At 43.6% G+C, this 21,391-nt stretch overlaps 1 protein-coding gene and 1 long non-coding RNA gene across 6 annotated transcripts in view; one reads left to right on the top strand and one right to left on the bottom strand.

Moving 5' to 3' along the window:
* Positions 1-475: 475 nt before the first annotated feature.
* On the bottom strand, positions 476-1,471 carry LOC134734589 (uncharacterized). Its single transcript, XR_010117711.1, has 2 exons — positions 855-1,471; positions 476-751 (listed from the first exon to the last, which is right to left on the bottom strand). It is a non-coding gene; the product is annotated as an uncharacterized lncRNA (long non-coding RNA).
* The window catches only part of IPP (intracisternal A particle-promoted polypeptide), a 61,273-nt gene continuing 41,189 nt past the window's right edge, over positions 1,308-21,391 (top strand). For 3 of the 5 annotated variants that reach the window (XM_055255302.2, XM_063627664.1, XM_055255303.2), the window contains exons 1-4: positions 1,314-1,510; positions 5,640-5,981; positions 10,786-11,217; positions 20,414-20,569. In XM_055255302.2, coding sequence (XP_055111277.1) covers positions 5,690-5,981; positions 10,786-11,217; positions 20,414-20,569 — 880 coding nt within the window. In that variant the 5' untranslated portion in view covers positions 1,314-1,510; positions 5,640-5,689. Of the gene's footprint in view, positions 1,511-5,639; positions 5,982-10,785; positions 11,218-20,413; positions 20,570-21,391 lie in introns of all 5 variants that reach the window. The other 2 variants (XM_063627662.1, XM_063627663.1) reach the window with 1 other exon arrangement.

A 21,391-nucleotide genomic window follows, 5' to 3' on the forward strand; every position in this document is an offset into this window, starting at 1 on the left:
TAAAAATACAAAAAATTAGCTTGGGGCTGGTGGCACAGGCCTGTAGTCCCAGCTACTCAGGAGGCTGAGGTGGGAGGATTACCAGAGCCCAGGAAGTCGAGGCTGCAGTAAGCCGAGATGGCACCACTGCACTCCAGCCTGGGCGACAGAGCCAGGCCCTGTCTCATAAAAAGAGAAAGAAATACGGGCCGGGCGCGGTGGCTCACGCTTGTAATCCCAGCACTTTGGGAGGCCGAGGCGGGCGGATCACGAGGTCAGGAGATCGAGACCACGGTGAAACCCCGTCTCTACTAAAAATACAAAAAATTAGCCGGGCGTGGTGGCGGGCACCTGTAGTCCCAGCTACTCGGAGAGGCTGAGGCAGGAGAATGGCGTGAACCCGGAAGGCGGAGCTTGCAGTGAGCCGAGATTGCGCCACTGCACTCCAGCCTGGGCGACAGAGCGAGACTCCGTCTCAAAAAAAAAAAAAAAAAAAGAGAGAAAGAAATACACTTTGGGAGGCCGAGTCGGGCGGATCACCTGAGGTGGGGAGTTTGAGACCAGCCTGACCAACATGGAGAAACCCAGTCAGTACTAAAAATACAAAATTAGCCAGGCATGGTGGCGCATGCCTGCAATCCCCGCTACTTGAGAGGCTGAGGCAGGAGAATCGCTTGAACCCAGGAGAATCGCTTGAACCCAGGAGAATCGCTTGAACCCAGGAGGCGGAGGTTGCGGTGAGCCGAGATCGGGCCATTGCATTCATTCTAGCCTGGGCAACAAGAGCGAAATTCCGTCTCAAAAAAATAAATAAATAAATAAAAATAAAGAAATAAAATTTTGTGTTAGATATATACATCTATATATATACTCACAAGTATGTGGTATTGAGTTTGATGTAAAATATTTTTGTTCACCGTAGGCTGGGATCAAAACAGTTTGAAAGCCACTAATGTGACACATGAGGGTCAACAGTGAAAAAAACTGGACTTTTGAGTTCTTCCTTCCCCAAAATAAGTATCCCTTCAGTGCCAGGCTCAGTCATGCAGACTCAGAAAACGATTGGAGAGAACGGTAGAAAGCACCGTGCCAGGTGTTCGGCTCGTCTCTCCTTAACACTGAGATCCGCGGCCTTCTTGGGACACCCCAAGAATCAGAGTGCAAGCGGAATGGAAAGGGCGAGCCAGCCGGCCCCAGCAGGCAGGAGCAGAGGCTTGCAGCTAGGCTGTTGGTCCGTGGGGAAGCAAGCCCAAGCCCTGGGCCGCAGCAGTGGGCAGTGAGAGGCGCCAGCGGCCCAGTCTCCCGCAAGCGGAAGAACCTTGCGCACGCGCAGTGAAAACCCAGGGCCCGCGAAGCGTCAGAAGCCCCTTCACCCGGCCCGGCTTCGCCTCCAGTCCTTGGGGGTACTGTACGGCCCAGTCACTCCCGCCTCGACACCCCCGCCAGGTTTCCCTCGCCCTTTCCGGCCGGGGCTGGTCGCGACTGCGCGCGCAGGGCCTCAGCGGGCGCCGGAGGGAAGGGGAAGCGGTGGGTAAGGAGGGCCTGCGTTCGGGCGCGTCTGTGACGGGGTTGGGAACTTCCTCTTCTACTCTCTCCAGCTTTCCGGACCCCTGAGGACTGGAGTGAGAGAAGCCTCTAGAACTGTGTATTTCCTTGCTTTTCCTCCTGCCGCCGCAGGCCTTCCTCCGACAGTCTAAGTGTCGGCCTCCCCAGACCTTCTCGTCCGGACGGCTCCTGCTTCCCCCGCCCCAACTGGGGAATCCTGAGGCTGTGTCCCCAGTCCTTCTGTTGTCGCCTCGTTTGTCTGAGATCCCTTCCCTTACCTTTAGGTAGCGCAGGAACGATTATTAGCTTTTAGTGTAGCAGCAGTTTAGGGCTAGCACTCTAGGTCGGGCCCCCAACTCAAGCACAAAGAACCACGGGTGTTTTGACACTTGTTTCGGGGGTTCTTTCTGACACCCCTTTGCTGAAGCAGTTTCCACATGTTCTCAGCAGTGAATTCAAAGCCAGCAAACATAGATCCGCTTTAGTTCTCTGGGCATTTCCACCGTTTCCTAATAATCTGCTTTTTTTTTTTTTTCTTTTTGAGACAGTCTCGCCCCGTCGCCTAGGCTGGAATACAGTGGTGCTATCACAACTCACTGCAGCCTGGACTTTTCAGGCTCTAGCGATCCTCCCACCTCAGCCTCCCAAGTAGCCAGAAGTACAGGCTTGCCCCAGCACAGCCAGCTAATGTTTAAAAATTTTTTTTTGGGGGGGGGGCTCGCTATGTTGCCCAGGTTGGTCTTGAACTCTAGGACTCAAGCGATCCTCCCGCCAGGGCATCCCAAAGTGCTGGGATTACACGTGTGAGCCACCTTGCCCAGTCAACAATCTGCTTTTCAAGTTTGGGGCACATGAGGCATGCAACGTCACAGAATTGTGCTCTTTTCCTTTGGAAATATGGTCACTCCACATGCCACCTTTTGGGATGATGTTCCTACTCCACTGACAGTGGGATGGTATCAGCAGTTACTGAGAAGCATGGTAACAGACTAGTATTTCTGTTGTCTGCCACGCGAATGGATATTCAGTCAACTCTTTCTTGTAGCAGGAGGCAGCATTTTAGCTCAGTGGCTGTGCTTGATGCCTTGAAGTAGGGGACAGAGGAGGTACCTTGTAATTAAACCACTAGCGTTCAAAATGTACTGACAGAAATGTAAAACAGAAAAGGCCTGACAGTCACGTCATGTTGATAATGTTTCCAGGTCACATTTCTGTGTAGGGCCAAATACGTGCTTTCTCCACCCCCACCCCCTTTTTTTCCTTTTTTCTGAGACGGAGTCTCTCTGTTGCCCAGGCTGGAATGCAGTGGCTCCATCTCCACTCACTGCAACCTCTGCCTCCCAGGTTCAAGCGATTCTCCTGCCTCAGCCTCCCGAGTCACTGGGATTACAGGCGCCCACCACCATGCCTGGGTAATTTTTTGTATTTTTTAGTAGAGATGGGGTCACCATGTTGGCCAGGCTGGTCCTGAACGCCTGACCTCTGGTGATCCACCCGCCTCAGCCTTCCCAAGTGCTGGGATTAAAGGCGTGAGCCACCGCACCTGCTTTTTTTGTTTGTTTGTTTTGTTTTGTTTTGTTTTTGAGACAGGGTCTTGCTCCATCATCCAGGCTGGAGTGCAGTGGCACCATCTCAGTTCACTGCAGCCTCGACTTCCCTGGCTCAGGTGGTCCTCCCACCTCAGCCTCCCCTGAGTAGATGGGACTACAGGCCTGTGCTATCATGCCTGGCTAATTTTTTTGTATTTTTACTAAGAGACAGGGTTTAGCCCTGTTGCCCAGACTGGTCTCAAACTCCTGGACTCAAGCGATCTGCCTGCCTCAGCCTCCTAAAGATCTGGGCTTACAGGTATGAGCCACTGTGCCCAGCCCCTTTCACCCTCTTTAAAACATTTATTTTTCACTTCAATTTGGGTGACAGAGTGAGACCCTGTCCCCCAAAATAGATATTTTTTAAATTGGCACATAATGATTGTTTTATATTTACATTTATGGGGTACAGTGTGATATTTTGATACATGTATATAATGTATAATTATCAAATCAGGGTAATTAGCATATTCATCACTTCAAACACTGCTTGCTTTTATATGCTAGTTATATGTAATATGTTGATATTCTGTAGATGGTGATATGAAGTTTTAGAAGCTACCTTCGAACCTCTCAAATTTCTCAATAAGTTAATTCCTAGAAAGTGATGATAATCAGCCTTGTTATTTTGACTTTGATAAGTTTAAATGCTATAAATGTAACCATTTTTATCTAACAGCCCATGCTATAAGTCTTATTACCCATTGTCATTGATACCTAAATTACAAAACCTTAGTCATCTTAAATTTCCCTGTGCTATTCCATATGTCTTATATTACAGGATCTCATGGTTTTTTTTTTTTTTTTTTTTTTTTTTGAGACAGAGTCTTGCTCTGTCGCCCAGGCTGGAGAATGGAGGGCAGTGGTGTGATCTCAGCTCACTGCAACCTCCATCTCCTGGGCTCAGGTGATTCTTGTGCCTCAGCCTCCCAAGTAGCTGTGATTATAGCCCTGATCCACCACGCCTGGCTAATTTTTGTATTTTTAGAAGAGACGGGGTTTTGTCATGTTGGTCTGGTTGGTCTCGAACTCCTGGATTCAAGTGATCCCCATGCCTCAGCATCCCAATGTGCTGGGATTACAGGCACGAGCCACTGTGCCCAGCAGTTTCTTTATTTAAAAAGTAATTTAGGACGTGTCTGGTGGCCTAATAATTCCTATGCAGTGTGATATGGTGGAACAGTCCTGGATTTAGAGTAAGAAGGCCTGGATTCAGATACTGAGACCGTCATACTAACATTGTATCCTTGGGGAAACTTTGAGCTTCAGTTTCCTTTTCTCTCATTTTAGATAAGATTATCTTTTCTTCTCACCTCTTAATTATTGTGAGAGTTACCATTGACATAATATGTGGAGAAGCTAAAAGTTAAAAAAAAAACAAAAACCCAACCTAAGCTATTGTTATTTCTCCTTGTTCTCATTTATTTCACAAACATTGGAAACCTAACATGTTATATACTGGTGCTATAGCTATGAAAGATAGCACCTGCCCTTAAAGGGCTGTCTTTCAAGGAGTTTTCAGAGTGTGAGTGTGTGTGTGTGTGCGCACGCATGCGTGCATTAGGAGTAGGGTGGTAGGGTATTTGATAAGGTAGACCTGTGCTATAGAATGTAAAACCAATAAGCTTAGGGTGAGCAACAAACTCAGATGAGTTTGGGACCATATTTCCACAATTCCAGAGGAGGAACGGGGAAAGGTTCCTGGAGGAAGTTATATTTGAACAGTCTTAAATTATAACAAGAATCCCGAAGGGCTTTGTGTGCTACGGGAAGTGAACACATTGAATGATTTTAAGCAGTTAGACTGATCACAACTGCTTTTTGAAAGTTCCTGTTGTCTGTGATGTGTGCTCTGTGATGGGTGCTTTGTTAACTTTCTGTCTTTGTGCTTTATTTATTTTTTTAATTTTTTTTTTTTTTGAGACAGAGTCTCACTGTCGCCCAGGCTGGAGTGCAGTGGCGCGATCTCGGCTCACTGCAGGCTCCGCCCCGCGGGGTTCACGCCATTCTCCTGCCTCAGCCTCCCGAGTAGCTAGGAGTACAGGCGCCCGCCACCTCGCCCGGCTAGTTTTTTGTACTTTTAGTAGAGACGGGGTTTCACTGTGTTAGCCAGGATGGTCTCGATCTCCTGACCTCGTGATCCGCCCGCCTCGGCCTCTCAAAGTTCTGGGATTACAGGCGTGAGCCACCGCGCCCGGCCACTTTGTGCGTTTTTATTATTATTTTTTACTCCATCAAGAAGTGTCCTCTCCTCATACCTTAATATTAACTGTTTATCTTTTCAGTTTCTAGTGCGGGTCCCGTTTCTTGTGTGAAGCATTCTTCAATTATTTTAGCTTCCCTACTTATTTCATTCTCTGAAACCATATTAGAAATATTAATAGTACCACACTTTAGTCCTAATTTGTTTTATGTTTGTTTTATGTCCTTAAGTAGATTTTAAGTATAGAGAATGTTTCTTATGTGTGAATAGAAAGCATGTAAAAAAAATTTTGTTGCTTGATCTCTTTGTATTTTGTTTTTCAGGGTAGTAACAGATTATGGGCAACAGTCCTTTTAATTAATCTACCATCATCATGGCTAATGAGGGCTGTCCCAAGGCTGCTGATAGTCCTTTTTCATCAGATAAACATGCCCAACTCATCTTGGCCCAAATCAATAAGATGAGAAATGGACAGCATTTCTGTGATGTGCAGCTGCAAGTTGGACAGGAAAGTTTTAAAGCTCATCGGCTGGTTTTGGCTGCCAGCAGTCCTTACTTTGCAGCTTTGTTCACTGGAGGAATGAAAGAGTCCTCAAAAGATGTTGTACCGATTCTAGGAATTGAAGCAGGAATCTTTCAGATACTTCTAGATTTCATTTACACAGGTATGTTACATGAGCCTGTTGCTTTGACTGAAGAATGATTCAATCACTCATGCGCTAATGTGGAAATATAAATTGATCTAACTTATCTAGAAGGTAATTTAGCAACATGTTATTATGTGACTGAAAATTTCATATCTTTTGACCCGGTGCTCCTTTTCTAGGAATCTGAAGGAATTAATTAGTGATGCAGGCACATATTTACAAACCAGGATTTTATTGTAGCATTATTACTATTATTTGATTTTTTTTTTTTTTTTTTTTGAGACGGAGTCTCTCTCTGTCACCCAGGCTGGAGTGCAGTGGGGCGATCTTGGCTCACTGCAACCTCTGCCTCCCAGGTTCAAGCGATTCTCCTGCCTCAGCCTCCCAAGTAGCTGGGACACAGGCACATGCCACCACACCTGGCTAATTTTTTTTTTTTTTTAATTTTTAGTAGAGACGGGATTTCACCGTGTTAGCCAGGATTGTCTGGATCTCCTGACCTTGTGATCCGCCCGCCTTGGCCTCCCAAAGTGCTGGGATTACAGGCGCCAGCCACCGCGCCTGGCCTGTGACTTTATTTATAGTAGTATATAATTTAATAAAATCTTGTCTCAGTAGGTTTTATGGCTAAATAAATTATGATACATGTATAGATCTCACAAATGAGATCTAACAAATCTTAAAATATATGTATACTATTATGGAAGAATGTTTACGATATATAAAATTTTAAAAAATCAGGATATAAATAAACCCCTATTTTGTTTGAAATAAAACCCAAAAAACTTATATGTATTTACACATGAGAAAGCAACCAGAATGTTTGACAGCATTTATCTGTAGGTAATTTTTTTCCACAAAGTGTTTATAATCAGCATATGTTATTTTACTCAAAACTATTTCTTAAATGTTTTTGAAGAGTTTTAATAACATTAGAGAATGTACACGGGGCACAGTGGTTCATGCCTGTAATCCCAGCACTTCAGGAGGCCAATGTGAGAGGATTGCTTGAGGCCAGAAGTTCAAGACTAGGCAGGACAACATAGCAAGACCCCATTTCTAAAAAAAAAAAATTTTGTTTGAGACAGGGTCTCTCTCTGTTGTCTAGGCTGGAGTGCAGTGGTGCACTCACACTTCAATGCAGCCTTAATCTCCTGGGCTCAAGCAGTGCTACCATCTCACCATCCTACATAGCTGTGACTACAGGTACATGCCACCATGCCTGACTAATGTAAAACAAATTTTTTGTAGAGACAGGGTCTCACTACGTTGCCCAGGCTAAAAAAATTTTTTGTTTTTTTTTTTTTGAGACAGAGTCTTGCTCTGTCACTAGGCTGGAGTGTAGTGGCGTGATCTCTGCTCACTGCAACCTCCGCCTCCCAGGTTCAAGCGATTCTCCTGCCTCAGCCTCCCGAGTAGCTGGGACTACAGGCGTGTGCCACCACGCCCAGCTAATTTTTGTATTTTTAGTACAGACGGGGTTTCACCATGTTGGCCAGGATGGTCTCGATCTCTTGACTTCGTGATCCACTTGCCTTGGCCTCCCAAAGTACTGGGATTACAGGCGTGAGCCACTACGGCTAGCCAAAAAAATTTTTTTTTAATTAGCTGGGTGTGTGGCTTGTGTCTTTAGTCCCAGCTAACGGGAGGCTGATGTGGGAGGATCCAGGAGTTTGAGGCTGCAGTGAGCCATGATCAAGCTGCTACACCCTGGACTGGGAGACAGAGTGAGACCCCATCTCTAAATAAAATAAAACAACTGGAATGATGAAGAGGGGAGTAGGGGAAGGGGAAAGAAAGAGAAGGCACACCAGAACGATGTATAGTCTTACAGGATATGCAACAAATATGCATAGAAAAAAGATCTGAAAGGCTGAGATGGGATGATCACTTGAGCCTAGGATGCTGAGGCTTCAGTTGAGTGATGATCATGCTACTGCACTCCAGCCTGGGCAACAGAACAAGACACTGTCTCAAAGAGAGAGAGAGAAAAACTATATGAAGAAAGACACTACAGTGTTAATACAACATATGTCTGTGTATGGAAAAATATGTTTTTCATTTTAGTTTTTCTGTCTTAAAGTTCTTTTTCCACAGTGAATATATATTACTCTTTTTTTTTTTTTTTTTTTGTGACGGAGTTTCACTTTGTCGCCTAGGCTGGAGTACAGTGGCACAATCTTGGGTCACTGCAACCTCTGCCTCACAGTTGCAAGCGATTCTCCTGCTTCAGCCTCCCAAGTAGCTGGGATTATAGGCTTGCACTAACATGCCCAGCTAATTTATTTATTTATTTATTTTAGTAGTAGTAGAGACGAGTTTTCACCATGTTGGCCCGGCTGGTCTCGAACTCTTGACCTCAAGTGATCTGCCCACCTCAGCTTCCTAAAGTTCTGAGATTACAGGTGAGAGCCACCGTGCCCAGCCTCTTTTCTTTTTTATTTTGTGAGACAGAGTCTTGCTTTGTCACCCACACTGGAATGCAGTGGCAAGATCATCGCAGCCTCGTCGTCCTGGGCTCAAGCTATCCTCCCACCTCAGCCTCCTGAGTACCTGTAGGACCACAACACACACCACCATGCCAGGCTAATTTTTAAATTTTTTTTGTAGAGATTATGTCTGGCTATGTTGCCCAGACTGGTCTCAAACTCCTAGGCTCAAGCAATCCTCCCACTTCAGCCTCCCTAGTAGCTGAGACTACAGGTGCACATGCTACCACACCTGGCTAATTTTTTTTTTTGAGGCGGAGTCTTGCTGGGCTTAGTGGTGTGCACCTGTAGTCCCAGCTACTCAGGAGGCTGAGCCAGGAGAATTGCTTGAACCTGGGAGGCAGAGGTTGCAGTGAGCAGAGACCACGCCACTGTACTCCAGCCTGGGCAACAGAGCAAGACCCTGTCTGGAAAAAAAAAAAAAAAAAAAAGGATGGGTGTGGTGGCTCACGCCTGTAATCCCAGCACTTTGGGAGGCTAAGGTGGGTGGATCACCTGAGGCCAAGAGTTTGAGACCAGCCTGACCAACATGGTGAAACCTCGTCTCTACTAAAAATACAAAAATTAGCCAGTCGTGGTGGTGCGCACATGTAATCCTGGCTACTTGGAAGGCTGAGGCAGGAAAATCACTTGAACCCAGGAGGTGTTGGTTGTAGTGGGCCGAGGATGCACCACTCTACTCCAACCTGGGTGACATAGTGAGACTCTGTCTCGAAAAAAATAAAGAAATTAAAAAAAGAAAGTGAAGCCCTTGGAAAAGAAAGTGGTATAATAGTTCAGTATTTAATAGTTTCTCTTATGTTATAGATTATTGGTTATTCCTAATATTAAAAACTAGCATTGTGTATAATCTCAGCACTTTGGGAGGCTGAGGTGGGTGGATTGCTTGAGCCCAGGAGTTTGAGATCAGCCTGGGCAACGTGGCGAAACCCTGTCTCTAAAAAAAGATACAGAAAATTAGCCGATCATGGTGGTGAGTGTCTGTAGTACTAGCTACTCGGGAGGCTGAGGTGGGAGGCTCAGCTGAGCACGGGAGGCAGAGGTTGCAGTGGGCCAAAATTGCGCCACTGCACTCCAGCCTGGACAACAGAACGAGACCCTGTCTCAAAACAAGCACAAACAAAAAATGAACATTGTATGGCATTTTATCATCATTGAAGATAGAGACCTTGTCTTACTCTCCCCAGTGCCTCAGTAAATGTTTGTTACATGCATATAACCTTGTGTTAAAAGCATAGACTTTATTTGTTGTTGTTGCTGTTGTTGTTTGGTTTTTTTCTTTCCAACTTTTAGGTTCAAGAGGTACATATGCGGGTTTGTTCCATGGGTAAATTGTGTGTCTTGGCTTGGTATGTAGATAATTTTGTCTCCCAGCTAATCAGTATAATACCTGATAGGTAGTTTTTCAATCCTTACCCTCCTTCTACCCTCCACTGTCAAGTAGGCCCCAATGTGTATCCATGTCTTCTTGGTGTCCATGTGTATGCAATGTTTAGCTCCCATTTAAGAGTGAGAACATATGATATTTGGTTTTCTGTTCTTGTGTTAATTTGCTTAGAATCATGGCCTCCAGCTCCATCTGTGTTGCTGTAAAGCACATGATTTCCTTCTTTTTTATGGGAAAAGCATGGACTTTGATGTCAACCCCTACCTTGCAACTTGCTTTACCATGCAAGTTGTGGACAAGTTACTTAAACTTTGATTCTGTTTCCTTAATATGAAAATAAGAAAAATAATAATATCTACCACATGGGATTATAATAAGGGTTAAATTAGCATATAAAGCAATTAATGCTGCACCTGGTTCATTGTTAAGTTTTTCATAAATGTGTTAGGTATCGTTATCGTTTAAATTTTGTGCTCTTTACTCAAATCCTTGATTGCCTTTTTTTTTTTTTTTTTTTTTTTTTTTTTGAGACGGAGTCTCGCTCTGTTGCCCAGGCTGGAGTGCAGTGGCGCAATCTCGGCTCACTGCAAGCTCCGGCTCCCGGGTTCACGCCATTCTCCTGCCTCAGCCTCCCGAGTAGCTGGGACTACAGGCGCCCGCCAACACGCCCGGCTAATTTTTTGTATTTTTAGTAGAGACGGGGTTTCACCGTGTTAGCCAGGATGGTCTCGATCTCCTGACCTCGTGATCCGCCCGCCTCGGCCTCCCAAAGTGCTGGGATTACAGGCTTGAGCCACCGCGCCCGGCCTCCTTGATTGCCTTTTTTAGCGTCTGTCTACTCTGCAAGCATCAAACTATCAGTGAAATCAAGTATAATACTTTTTGAATATGGTAAGCCAATGTTTGTTTTTATTTTATTGGCCGTTTTGTCTTCCTAATTCTCTAGGTATAGTGAACATAGGTGTGAATAATGTCCAGGAGTTGATTATTGCAGCAGACATGCTACAGTTGACTGAAGTTGTTCATCTTTGCTGTGAATTTCTGAAAGGACAAATTGATCCACTGAACTGCATTGGAATTTTTCAGTTCTCTGAGCAAATTGCATGCCATGATCTCTTGGAATTCTCAGAAGACTACATTCATGTCCATTTCTTAGAGGTTCATAGTGGAGAAGAGTTCTTGGCACTTACTAAAGATCAACTGATCAAAATTTTGCGAAGTGAAGAGCTTAGCATTGAGGATGAATACCAGGTCTTCTTAGCTGCAATGCAATGGATTCTGAAAGATTTGGGAAAAAGAAGAAAATATGTGGTGGAAGTGCTAGACCCAATTCGATTCCCTTTATTACCTCCTCAGAGACTTTTAAAGTACATAGAAGGTAACTTTTTTGCTATATATCAAATTAGTTGATTAATTATCCAGTGATGTGTTCTCTGAAATGTGGGAGAGTGTTTTCATTTTTTGGTTCAGTAGCAGACATTTATTGAATGATTACTCTTTTTTTTTCTTTTTTTAAAATGTATTGAATGATTATGTAAGATACAGCTTTTGTGTTTTGTGGGTGGGCAGTAGTAGTTTAATATTTCTACCCACTATTTTTATCAAAATCTTTCTCGAGATTGATTACTAAGGCAGATTAGTGTTACAGATAAAAATTACCGACAGAGCTACTAACATAACCACTGCTGTTGACAGAACCAATTATTTCAGTTAAGATTTCCTCTTGCTACTCTGAAAAATTAAGCAAAACCTAACACTTGGAGAAAATGCATACACTAAAAATAAAAAAAAACTCAATGAATCCTATAAATCCTTTCATTATAAAATAAATTTGGTATTGATACACAATTATGGCCTCTGAGTAGCCTTTGAATCATCTTTAGATTCTAAACTTAATTCTGAAAATATGTTTTACTATAGTATAAAATAGTTTTTATGTTTACATTAGAAAAATGATGTTTGAATTTATTTCTAAGAATTACTTTAGGCCAGGTGCAGTGGTTCATGCCTGTAATTCTAGCACTTTAGCAGGCCAAGGCAGGCAGATTGCTTTAGCCCAAGAATTCAAGACCAGCCTGGGCAACATGGTGAAACCCTGTCTCTACAAAAAAAAAAAAAAGGCAAAAAATTAGCCCAGCATGGTGGCATGCACTTATAGTCGCTGCTACCTGGGAGGCTGAGGTGGGAGGATCACCTGAGTATAGGAGGTCAAGGCTACAGTGAGCCAGGATTGTGCCATTGCTCTCCAGCCTACTTTAGACCTGGTTTTGAGATTTGAAGTTTTTACTCTTTTTTTTTTTTTTTTTTTGAGACGGAGTCTTGCTCTTTCACCCAGGCTGGAGTGCAGTGGCACGATCTCGGCTCACTGCAGGCTCCGCCCCCCGGGGTTCACGCCATTCTCCTGCCTCAGCCTCCCGCGTAGCTGGGACTACAGGCGCCTGCCACCTCGCCTGGCTAATTTTTTGTATTTTTAGTAGAGACGGGGTTTCACCGCGTTAGCCAGGATGGTCTCGATCTCCTGACCTCGTGATCCGCCCGCCTCGGCCTCCCAAAGTGCTGGGATTACAGGCGTGAGCCACCGCGCCCGGCCTGAAGTTTTTACTCTTGTCATGCACTGAACAATTAGGTTGCTATTGAATTACAAATGATTTTATTACAAGTTAAATACACTACTAAGCATTAATGGTGTAATTCTGTAAATACATAATTTAAAATAATGGGTTATTAGTTTTTCTCCACTCAGCAATGTTAACATAATTTTGTAGGTTTTTCTGAGTGATATCTTGTTTTACTACATATATATAGTTGATTGTTATTTGCAGTAGTTATGTTGTGTAAGTCTGCTGCAAACACGGAATTAGCAAATACTGAACGATTGCTCCTAGGGGAAATACAGGTTTAGGTTCTTGCAAGCCTATAGTCACAACATTTTTGTCACATAGTCAATAGGGCCTTGTTTTATATAGGTTTTTTCTTGTTTGTTTGTTTTTGTTTTTGTTTTGAGATGGAGTCTCGCTCTGTCACCCAGGCTGGAGTGCAGTGGCACAATCTCGGCTCACTGCAACCTCCGCCTCCCGGGTTCACGCCGTTCTCCTGCCTCAGCCTCCCGCGTAGCTGGGACTACAGGTGCCCGCCACCACGCCCGGCTATTTTTTTTTTTTTGTATTTTTAGTAGAGACGGGGTTTCACCGTGTTAGCTAGGATGGTCTCGATCTCCTGACCTCGTGATCCACCCGCCTTGGCCTCCCAAAGTGCTGGGATTAAAGTCATGAGCCACTGCACCCGGCTCCTACAGCCTTTTAAAATTATAATTTATGGCCGGGCGCAGTGGCTCACGCTTGTAATCCCAGCACTTTGGGAGGCCGAGGTGGGCGGATCACGAGGTCAGGAGATCGAGACCACGGTGAAACCCCGTCTCTACTAAAAAATACAAAAAAATTAGCCGGGCGTGGTGGCGGACGCCTGTAGTCCCAGCTACTCGGAGAGGCTGAGGCAGGAGAATGGCGTGAACCCGGGAGGCGGAGCTTGCAGTGAGCCGAGATTGTGCCACTGCACTCCAGCCTGGGCGACAGAGCGAGACTCCGTCTCAAAAAAAAAAAAAAAATTATAATTTATAATTTAAAATTAGACACAGTAAGAGTGTCTAATTCAAGTCCTGAAGTTTTTTTTTTTTTTTTGAAACGGAGTCTCGCTCTGTCGCCCAGGCTGGAGTGCAGTGGCACAATCTCGGCTCACTGCAAGCTCCACCTCCCGGGTTCACGCCATTCTCCTGCCTCAGCCTCTCCGAGTAGCTGGGACTACAGGCGCCCGCCACCACGCCCGTCTAATTTTTTTTGTATTTTTAGTAGAGATGGGGTTTCACCGTGGTCTCGATCTCCTGACCTCGTGATCCGCCCGCCTCGGCCTCCCAAAGTGCTGGGATTACAAGCGTGAGCCACCGCGCCCGGCCGCTGAAGTGTTTTTTAAGCATGCCCAGTAGTTATCATCTAGTGGTATTTCAGTGAAGGAAAATACTGCAGGGATCAAGGGAGAAGTAAATTGATTTTTTTAAAGGCAACCATGATATTTTTCAGCTTTGAAACTTTTCCTCTTTGATCATATTGGAGAAAATATAAGCAACTTGTATAGAAAAATGAGACTAAAATTCAGAGGGAGTAAAATCTTAAATGGTTAAGTTATATTACATGAAATGTGTAGGTTTTTTTCCATTGTATATATATTATTGTACTTACAACTGAAATAATTAGGTAATTTAATGTTATTGGATATTTGATTATATGTCTGTTTCTTATATTTTAGACAATGATTTTACTTATCTTTAAATGGAATATGCTCATTATAAAAAGTACAGGTAATAACAGAAATATAAAAACAACAGCAAGCTCGGCGTGGTGGTCACAACTGTAATTCCAACACTTTGGGAGGCCAAGGCAGGATGATCACTTGAGACCAGGAGTTTGAGACTAGCCTGGGCTGAACATAGTGAGACCTTGTCTCTAAAAAAAAAAAAATTTTTTTTTTTTTGAGACGGAGTCTCGCTCTGTTGCTGAAGCTGGAACGCAGTGGTGTGATCTCGGCTCACTGCAACCTCTGCCTCCTGGGTTCAAGTGATTCTCCTGCCTCAGCCTCCCCAGTAGCTGGGACTGCAGGCCTGTGCCACCACGCCCAGATAATTTTTTGTATTTTTAGTAGAGACAGGGTTTCACTATGTTAGCCAGGATGGTCTTGATCTCCTGACCTCGTGATCCACCCTCCTTGGCCTCCCAAAGTGCTGGGATTACAGACGTGAGACACTGCACCTGGCCTACAAAAATTTTTTAAAAAAATTATCCAGGCGTGGCCTGGTGTGGTTGCTCACGCCTGTAATCCCAGCACTTTGGGAGGCTGAGGCGGGTGGATCACGAGGTCAGGAGATCAAGACAATCCTGGCTAACATGGTGAAATCCCATCTCTACTAAAACTACAAAAAGTTAGCTGGGTGTGGTGTCATGCGTCTGTAGTCCCAGCTACTCGAGAGGCTGAGGCAGGAGAATCGCTTGAGCTCAGGAGGCGGAGGTGGCAGTGAGCCAAGATCGCACCACTACACTCCAGCCTGGCGACAGAGCAAGACTCTATCTCACACACACACACACACAAAATTAGCCAGGCCTGGTAGTACATGCATATAGTCCCAGCTAGGAGGATCAATTGAGCCAAGGAGGTCGAGGCTGCAGTGAGCTGTGATCATGCCACTGTACTTCATGGTGTTGCTGTGTTGTACTCCAGCCTGGGTCAGAGAATGAGACCCTGTCTCCAAAAAAAAAAAAAAAAAAAGCAAAATTAAATAAGTAAAAAATAAAATAAAAAGATAAAAAATAAAGCAAGACCTTGTTTCTACAAAAAAAATTTAAAATTAGTTATTAGTTGCTGGGTGCAGTGGCTCATGCCTTTAATCCCAGCACTTTGGGAGGCAGAGGCAGGTGGATCCCTTGAGGTTAGGAGTTCGAGACCAGCCTGGCCAATATGGTGAAACTCTGTCTCTACTAAAAATACAAAAATTAGCTGGGCGTGGTGGCATGTGCCTGTAGTCCCTGCTACTCTGGAGGCTGAGGCAGGAGAATCACTTGAAGCCAGGAGGTTGAGGTTACAGTGAGCCAGGATCGCACCACTGCACTGGAGCCTGGGTTACAAAGCAAAACTCCATCTCAAAACAAAAACAAAAACAAAATTAGCCTGGGCACAGTGGCTCACGCCTGTAATCCCAGCACTTTGGGAGGCCGAGGCAGGCAGATCACCTGAGGTCAGGAGTTCTAGACCAGCCTGGACAACATGGTGAAATCCTGTCTCTACTAAAAATACAAAAATTAGCTGGATGTGGTGGCACACACCTGTAGTCCCAGCTACTTGGGAGGCTGAGGCAGGAGAATTGCTTGAACCCAGAAGGCAGAGGTTGTAGTGAGCCGAGATCTCACCACTGCACTCCAGCCTGGATGATAAAGTGAGATTCTGTCTCTAAATAAATAAATAAGTAAATAATTTAAAATTACCCTGGCATGGTGGTGCCTACTAGTAGTCCCAGCTACTTGGTGGGAGGCCGATGGGGGAGGATCACTTGAGCTCAGGAGTTTGAGGCTGCAGTGAGCTATGACTGTGCCAGTGCACTCCAGCCTGAGCAACAGAGCAAGACTCTAGTCTCAAAAAAAAAAAAAAAAAAAGAAAAGAATAAAAATAAAAATAATTTTATACATATTATTTATAATACAAAAAATTTACCTAAATCTTGCTATAAGTTAACAAAAGAAGAAACTGAAGTAATAACTAATTTCAGATTTATGTTCCCTTGTCCCAAGAAATATTTATTCTAAAAGGTTCATGTAGAATTAAGGACAAAAGATGAAAATCATTAAAAGAATCATAGTTTCAAATTGTATTTCAATTTTAAACAGTATCAACTTTTTGCTAAGAAAAATTAGGTAATTAGCATTTTTATTTTTCTTTCCACTCCTTTTTTTCTGTCAAGGTGTATAGCCCTTATTTATATATATATTTGTAGTCATGATTCCCCTAGCTCTGTCCTCTTAGTTTTGAATTTAAATGGATTTGATGTTCTCTACCAGCTTTTTGACCATTGTCTTTTCATTGATGATTTTTTTTTCTATGCATTGTTTTGGTTGGCTGGATTTCATCATCAAGTGCTTTTTTAAAGAAAGGCTCACGATTACTGTGTTTCCTGAATTCCTTCATGTTTGAGAATTTCTGTGCGTTGCTTTTTAAATTTCACACCAATTTGGGTGGGCATAATACGTTTTTTGTTTTTGTTTTTTTTTTTTTTTTGAGACGGAGTCTTACTCTGTCTCCCAGGATGGAATGCAATGACGCGATCTCGGCTCACTACAACCTCTGCCTCCCGGGTTCAAGCGATTCTCCTGCCTCAGCCTCCCGAGTAGCTGGGATTACAGGTGCCCACCACCACACCCGACTAATTTTTGTATTTTCAGTAGAGACGGGGTTTCGCCATATTGGCCAGGCTGGTTTTGAACTCCTGACCTCAGGTGATCTGCCTGCCTCGGCCTCCCAAAGTGCTCAGGCCTGAGCCACCATGCCCGGCCAATATTCTTTAATTATAATGATTCTCCTGTGTCTCCTGTCCTCAAACTTTGTAAGGCATAGTTTGGATTTGGGCTTTTTTTTTAATGACTTGCTTATTTATTTATTTATGTTTTTTTGAGATGAAGTCTCGCTTTGTCACCCAGGCTGGAGTCAGTGGTGTGATCTCAGCTCACTGCAACTTCTGCCTGCTGGGTTCAAGCAATTATTCTGCCTCAGCCTTCTGAGTAGCTGGGACTACAGGTGTGCACCACTATGCCCAGCTAATTTTTGTATTTTTAGTAGAGATGGGGTTTCACCATATTGGCCAGGCTGGTCTCGAACTCCTGACCTTGTGATCTGCCCACCTCGGCCTCCCAAAATGCTGGGATTACAGGTGTGAGCCGCTGCACCTGGCCATGACTTGATTTTTCTGATTGAATGTCTAAGGAATTCTCTTTCATTATTCTTGATTTGTTTTGAAGTTGATCATTTTTTCATTAGACTGCCATATATCTTTTCTCTTTGAAATTTTAGTTTTTCCTTCATTTTGGGGAAATTTTCTTGTGTGAAATTTCTAAATACTTTAAATGTTTCAAGGCCGGGCACGGTGGCTCACACCTGTAATCCCAGCACTATGGGAGGCTGAGGCAGGCGGATCATGAGGTCAGGAGATCGAGACCATCCTGGCTAACAGGGTGAAACCCTGTCTCTACTAAAAATACAAAAAATTAGCCAGGCGTGGGGATGGGCGCCTGTAGTCCTAGCTACTCGGAAGGCTGAGGCAGGAGAATGGTGTGAACCCAGGAGGTGGAGCTTGCAGGGAGCCGAGATCGCACCACTGCACTCCAGCCTGGGCGACAGAGCAAGACTCTGTCTCAAAATAAATAAATAAATAAAAATACTTTTTTTTTTTTTTGAGGCAAAGTCTCGCTCTGTCGCCCAGGCTGGAGTGCAGTGGAGCAATCTTGGCTCACTGCAACCTCCTCCTCCCAGGTTCAAGCAGTTCTCCCTGCCTCAGCCTCCCGAGTGGCTGGGATTACAGTTGCCCACCATAACGCCCGGCTAATTTTTGTAATTTTTAGTAGAGATGAGGTTTCACCATGTTGGCCAGGCTGGTCTTGAACTCTTGACCTCAGGTGATCCACCCGCCATAGCCTCCCAAAGTGCTGGGATTACAGGCATGAGACACCGTGCCCGGCCAGGACCTACATTCTTAAACAATTATATCGTGTGAAGCACTTACGAGGAGTCTGTCTATTTGTAGCTGATGTTTTCTTCTGACTGAATTCTTCAATCTCTTATCTTCTTTTTCCTGGGATGTACTTTTTTTCTTTTTCCCCCGAGACAGAGTGTTGCTGTGTCACCCAGGCTGGAATGCAGTGGCCGTGATCTTGGCTCACCGCAACCTTTGCCTCCCGGGTTCAAGCAATTCTGCTGCCTCAGCCTCCTGAGTAGCTGAGATTACAGGCATGTGCCAGCATGCCTGGCTAATTTTTGTATTTTTATTAGAGATAGGGTTTCACCATGTTGGCCAGGCTGGTCTCTTAACTCCTGACCTCATGATTCGCCCCCCTCGGCCTCCCAAAGTGCTGGGATTATAAGCGTGAGCCACCATACCTGGCCCTGGGATGTACTTTAATAAGGCCTATGCTCTTTCTTGATATCTTGCTCATACTGAACTGTTGTTCATGTCAACTCTGTTCAAACTCTGTTCTGATAATACAAGAACTAATTCTCCTTGGCACTCTTTCTACCTAGTACAACTACTTTGTTTTCTCTAGTCTAAAATTTGAAGGCTATGTGTTGTGTTCTTGCCACCTTTGTTCTGTTTTGTTTTGAGACAGAGTCTCATTCTGTCACTCACACTGGCATGTAGTGGTGCAATCATAGTCACTGAAGCCTTGACTTCCTGGGCTCAAGTGATCCTCCCTCCTCAGCCTCCAGAGTAGCTGGAACTACAAGTTCATACCACCATGCCCAGCTCATTTTAAAATTTTTTGTAGAGACAGGGTCTCACTGTGTTGCCCAGGCTGGTCTTGAACTCCTGGCCTCAAACAGTCCTCCCACCTCAGCCTCCCAAAGTGCTGGGATTACAGGCATGAGGCACTGTGCTGGCTCTTGCCACTTCTTTCTAGCCTGAGGCATGAGGGTGGTTGAAGACTAGAGATCCACTAGGGCTGAGATCCTTACTTAGGAACTTGACTTTGATATCTCTCTATTGAGTTCTTGTTATTTATCTTATATCTGGGCCTACTTAACCTAGCCAGAGATGTATCCCACTAGTGTGGACTTTGGCTACCACAGTGTTCTGTTAGAGAGCAAATCCAGGTGGTCCTTTCCACCTTAACTGATGGTCTTGTAAAGACTTTTCCTTTTAATGATTTTGTTCAACTTTTCTCAGTTCTGCTTTTCACTATTGATTCTATCTGTCTGCAAATTATTATTAGTGAGAATTCTCAAGATTTTGTTAGTTGACCATTTTTCTTCAATATTGCTTCTTGTCCGGGATACAGAGAAAAGATTAGAGATGGAAAGATAGGAGACAATCTCTTGCTAGCATTTATAATGCCTTTGTGCAAATTAGAAAATAGTGCCCTTTCAGGGAGAACAGGTCTTACAACTTGGCAAATGAGGTTGACTCTCATCCCGTTCACCTCCTCAGCTAAGCACCCTTGAGCAAGGACAACCTACCTCATCATATGCATAATCCTTTTAGGATATGATACTCATGCCACCAGAATTTATTTTTCTTGCTTTGTCTATCATTCTTAAATGTTAATGACATAATTTTATATCTTTTTTGTTGTGTTATAAGTATAGAATTTTTGGCTATTTTAATTTTTAAATTTTGTTAGATAATTGTGATCTTGTTTCAGTTTGCAATCTTTATTTGGAAATTCTTCTTCTTTTTTTGTTTTATTTTTGAGACAGAGTCTCACCCTGTCATCCAGGCTGGAGTGCAGTGGTGCAATCCTGCCTCACTGCAAACTCTGCTTCCCGAGCTCAAGTGGTACTCCTACATGAACCTCTAGAGTAGCTGGAACGATAGGCATGTGCCACCACACCTGGCTAATTTTTGTATTTTTTGTAGCAGCAAGGTTTCATTCACCACATTGGCCAGGCTGGTCTCTAACTCCTAGGCTCAAGCAATCCAACTGACTTGGCCCCCCAACGTACTGGGATTACATGCATGAGCTACCACGTCTGGCCTGGAAATTCTTATGCATGGGGGGATACTGTGAAGCATGTATATTTTGTAGTTGCTATTCTGCTTATATATGAAGCATATATTTTAACAACAACCTTTTTTGTTCTTCATTAGTGAAGAAAATACTTTCCTTAAAATAGTCAGTACCAATATTTGGTATTGTAGGAAACAAACACCATTGTTTGATGATGATTTTTTATTTCTTGATTGTTAAATGTGTCTTATCTTTATAGAAATGTGTTTTTTCAATATTATTTTAAAATTGTTTAAAACATTGTCTTTTTAAATATTGCTTTAGGAGTATCCGATTTTAATCTTCGTGTTGCATTGCAAACACTTCTGAAAGAGTACTGTGAAGTATGCAAATCTCCCAAAGAGAACAAGTTTTGTAGTTTTCTGCAGACATCTAAGGTTCGACCTCGGAAGAAAGCAAGAAAGTACCTGTATGCAGTAGGTGAGAGCCCTTAAAAAAGTAATAGAAATTATATTTGTGTTCCAGATCAAACCTTTTTAATATTTTGTTGTTATTACTATACATGTCAGAATATGTGGGTGTGTTGAAGAGGCATATTTAATTTCACATACAGACTACAGATTTATAAACTGCATTTATATATTATGACAAATACGTCTAAGAAGAAATAGCTATTTGATATCTGTTATTCCGTGATCTAAACCTTTGAGTTCGTAGATTATCCAGTTATCAAATAAGTGACTAAAGAAGTGCTGCTTTAAAAGTAAAAAATTTGAATTATTTTGAAAAATAAAATAAATTTCAAGTTTTTAAACTATTCACAGTATCTTAGTCATTAGGAGTGATAGGAACCAATGATCTCCAAAGTGTGGTTATAAAGGATGATCCATAGGAATATCAGAGGAACATATTACAACTTCTTCTTTTTTTTTTTTAGCTAGAGTCTTACTCTGTCCCCCAGGCTGGAGTGCAGTGGCGCGATCTCAGATCACTGCAATCTCCGCCTCCCGGGTTCAAGCGATTCTCCTGCCTCAGCCTCCTGAGTAGCTGGGACTACAGGCATGTGCCACCATGCCCAGCTAATTTTTGTATACATATATATATATATATATATATATTTTTTTTTTTTTTAAGTAGAGACAGGGTTTCACCATATTGGCCAGGCTGGTCTCGAACTCCTGACCTCGTGATCCGCCTGCCTTGGCCTCCCAAAGTGCTGGGATTACAGGCATGAGCCAACCGTGCCCTGCCACATATTACAACTTATTTTCATTTTTATTTTAAAAAGCATTAAACTTACAT

The sequence above is a fragment of the Symphalangus syndactylus genome, chromosome 12 (genome assembly GCF_028878055.3).
Source record: "Symphalangus syndactylus isolate Jambi chromosome 12, NHGRI_mSymSyn1-v2.1_pri, whole genome shotgun sequence".
Taxonomy (NCBI): Eukaryota; Metazoa; Chordata; class Mammalia; order Primates; family Hylobatidae; genus Symphalangus; species Symphalangus syndactylus.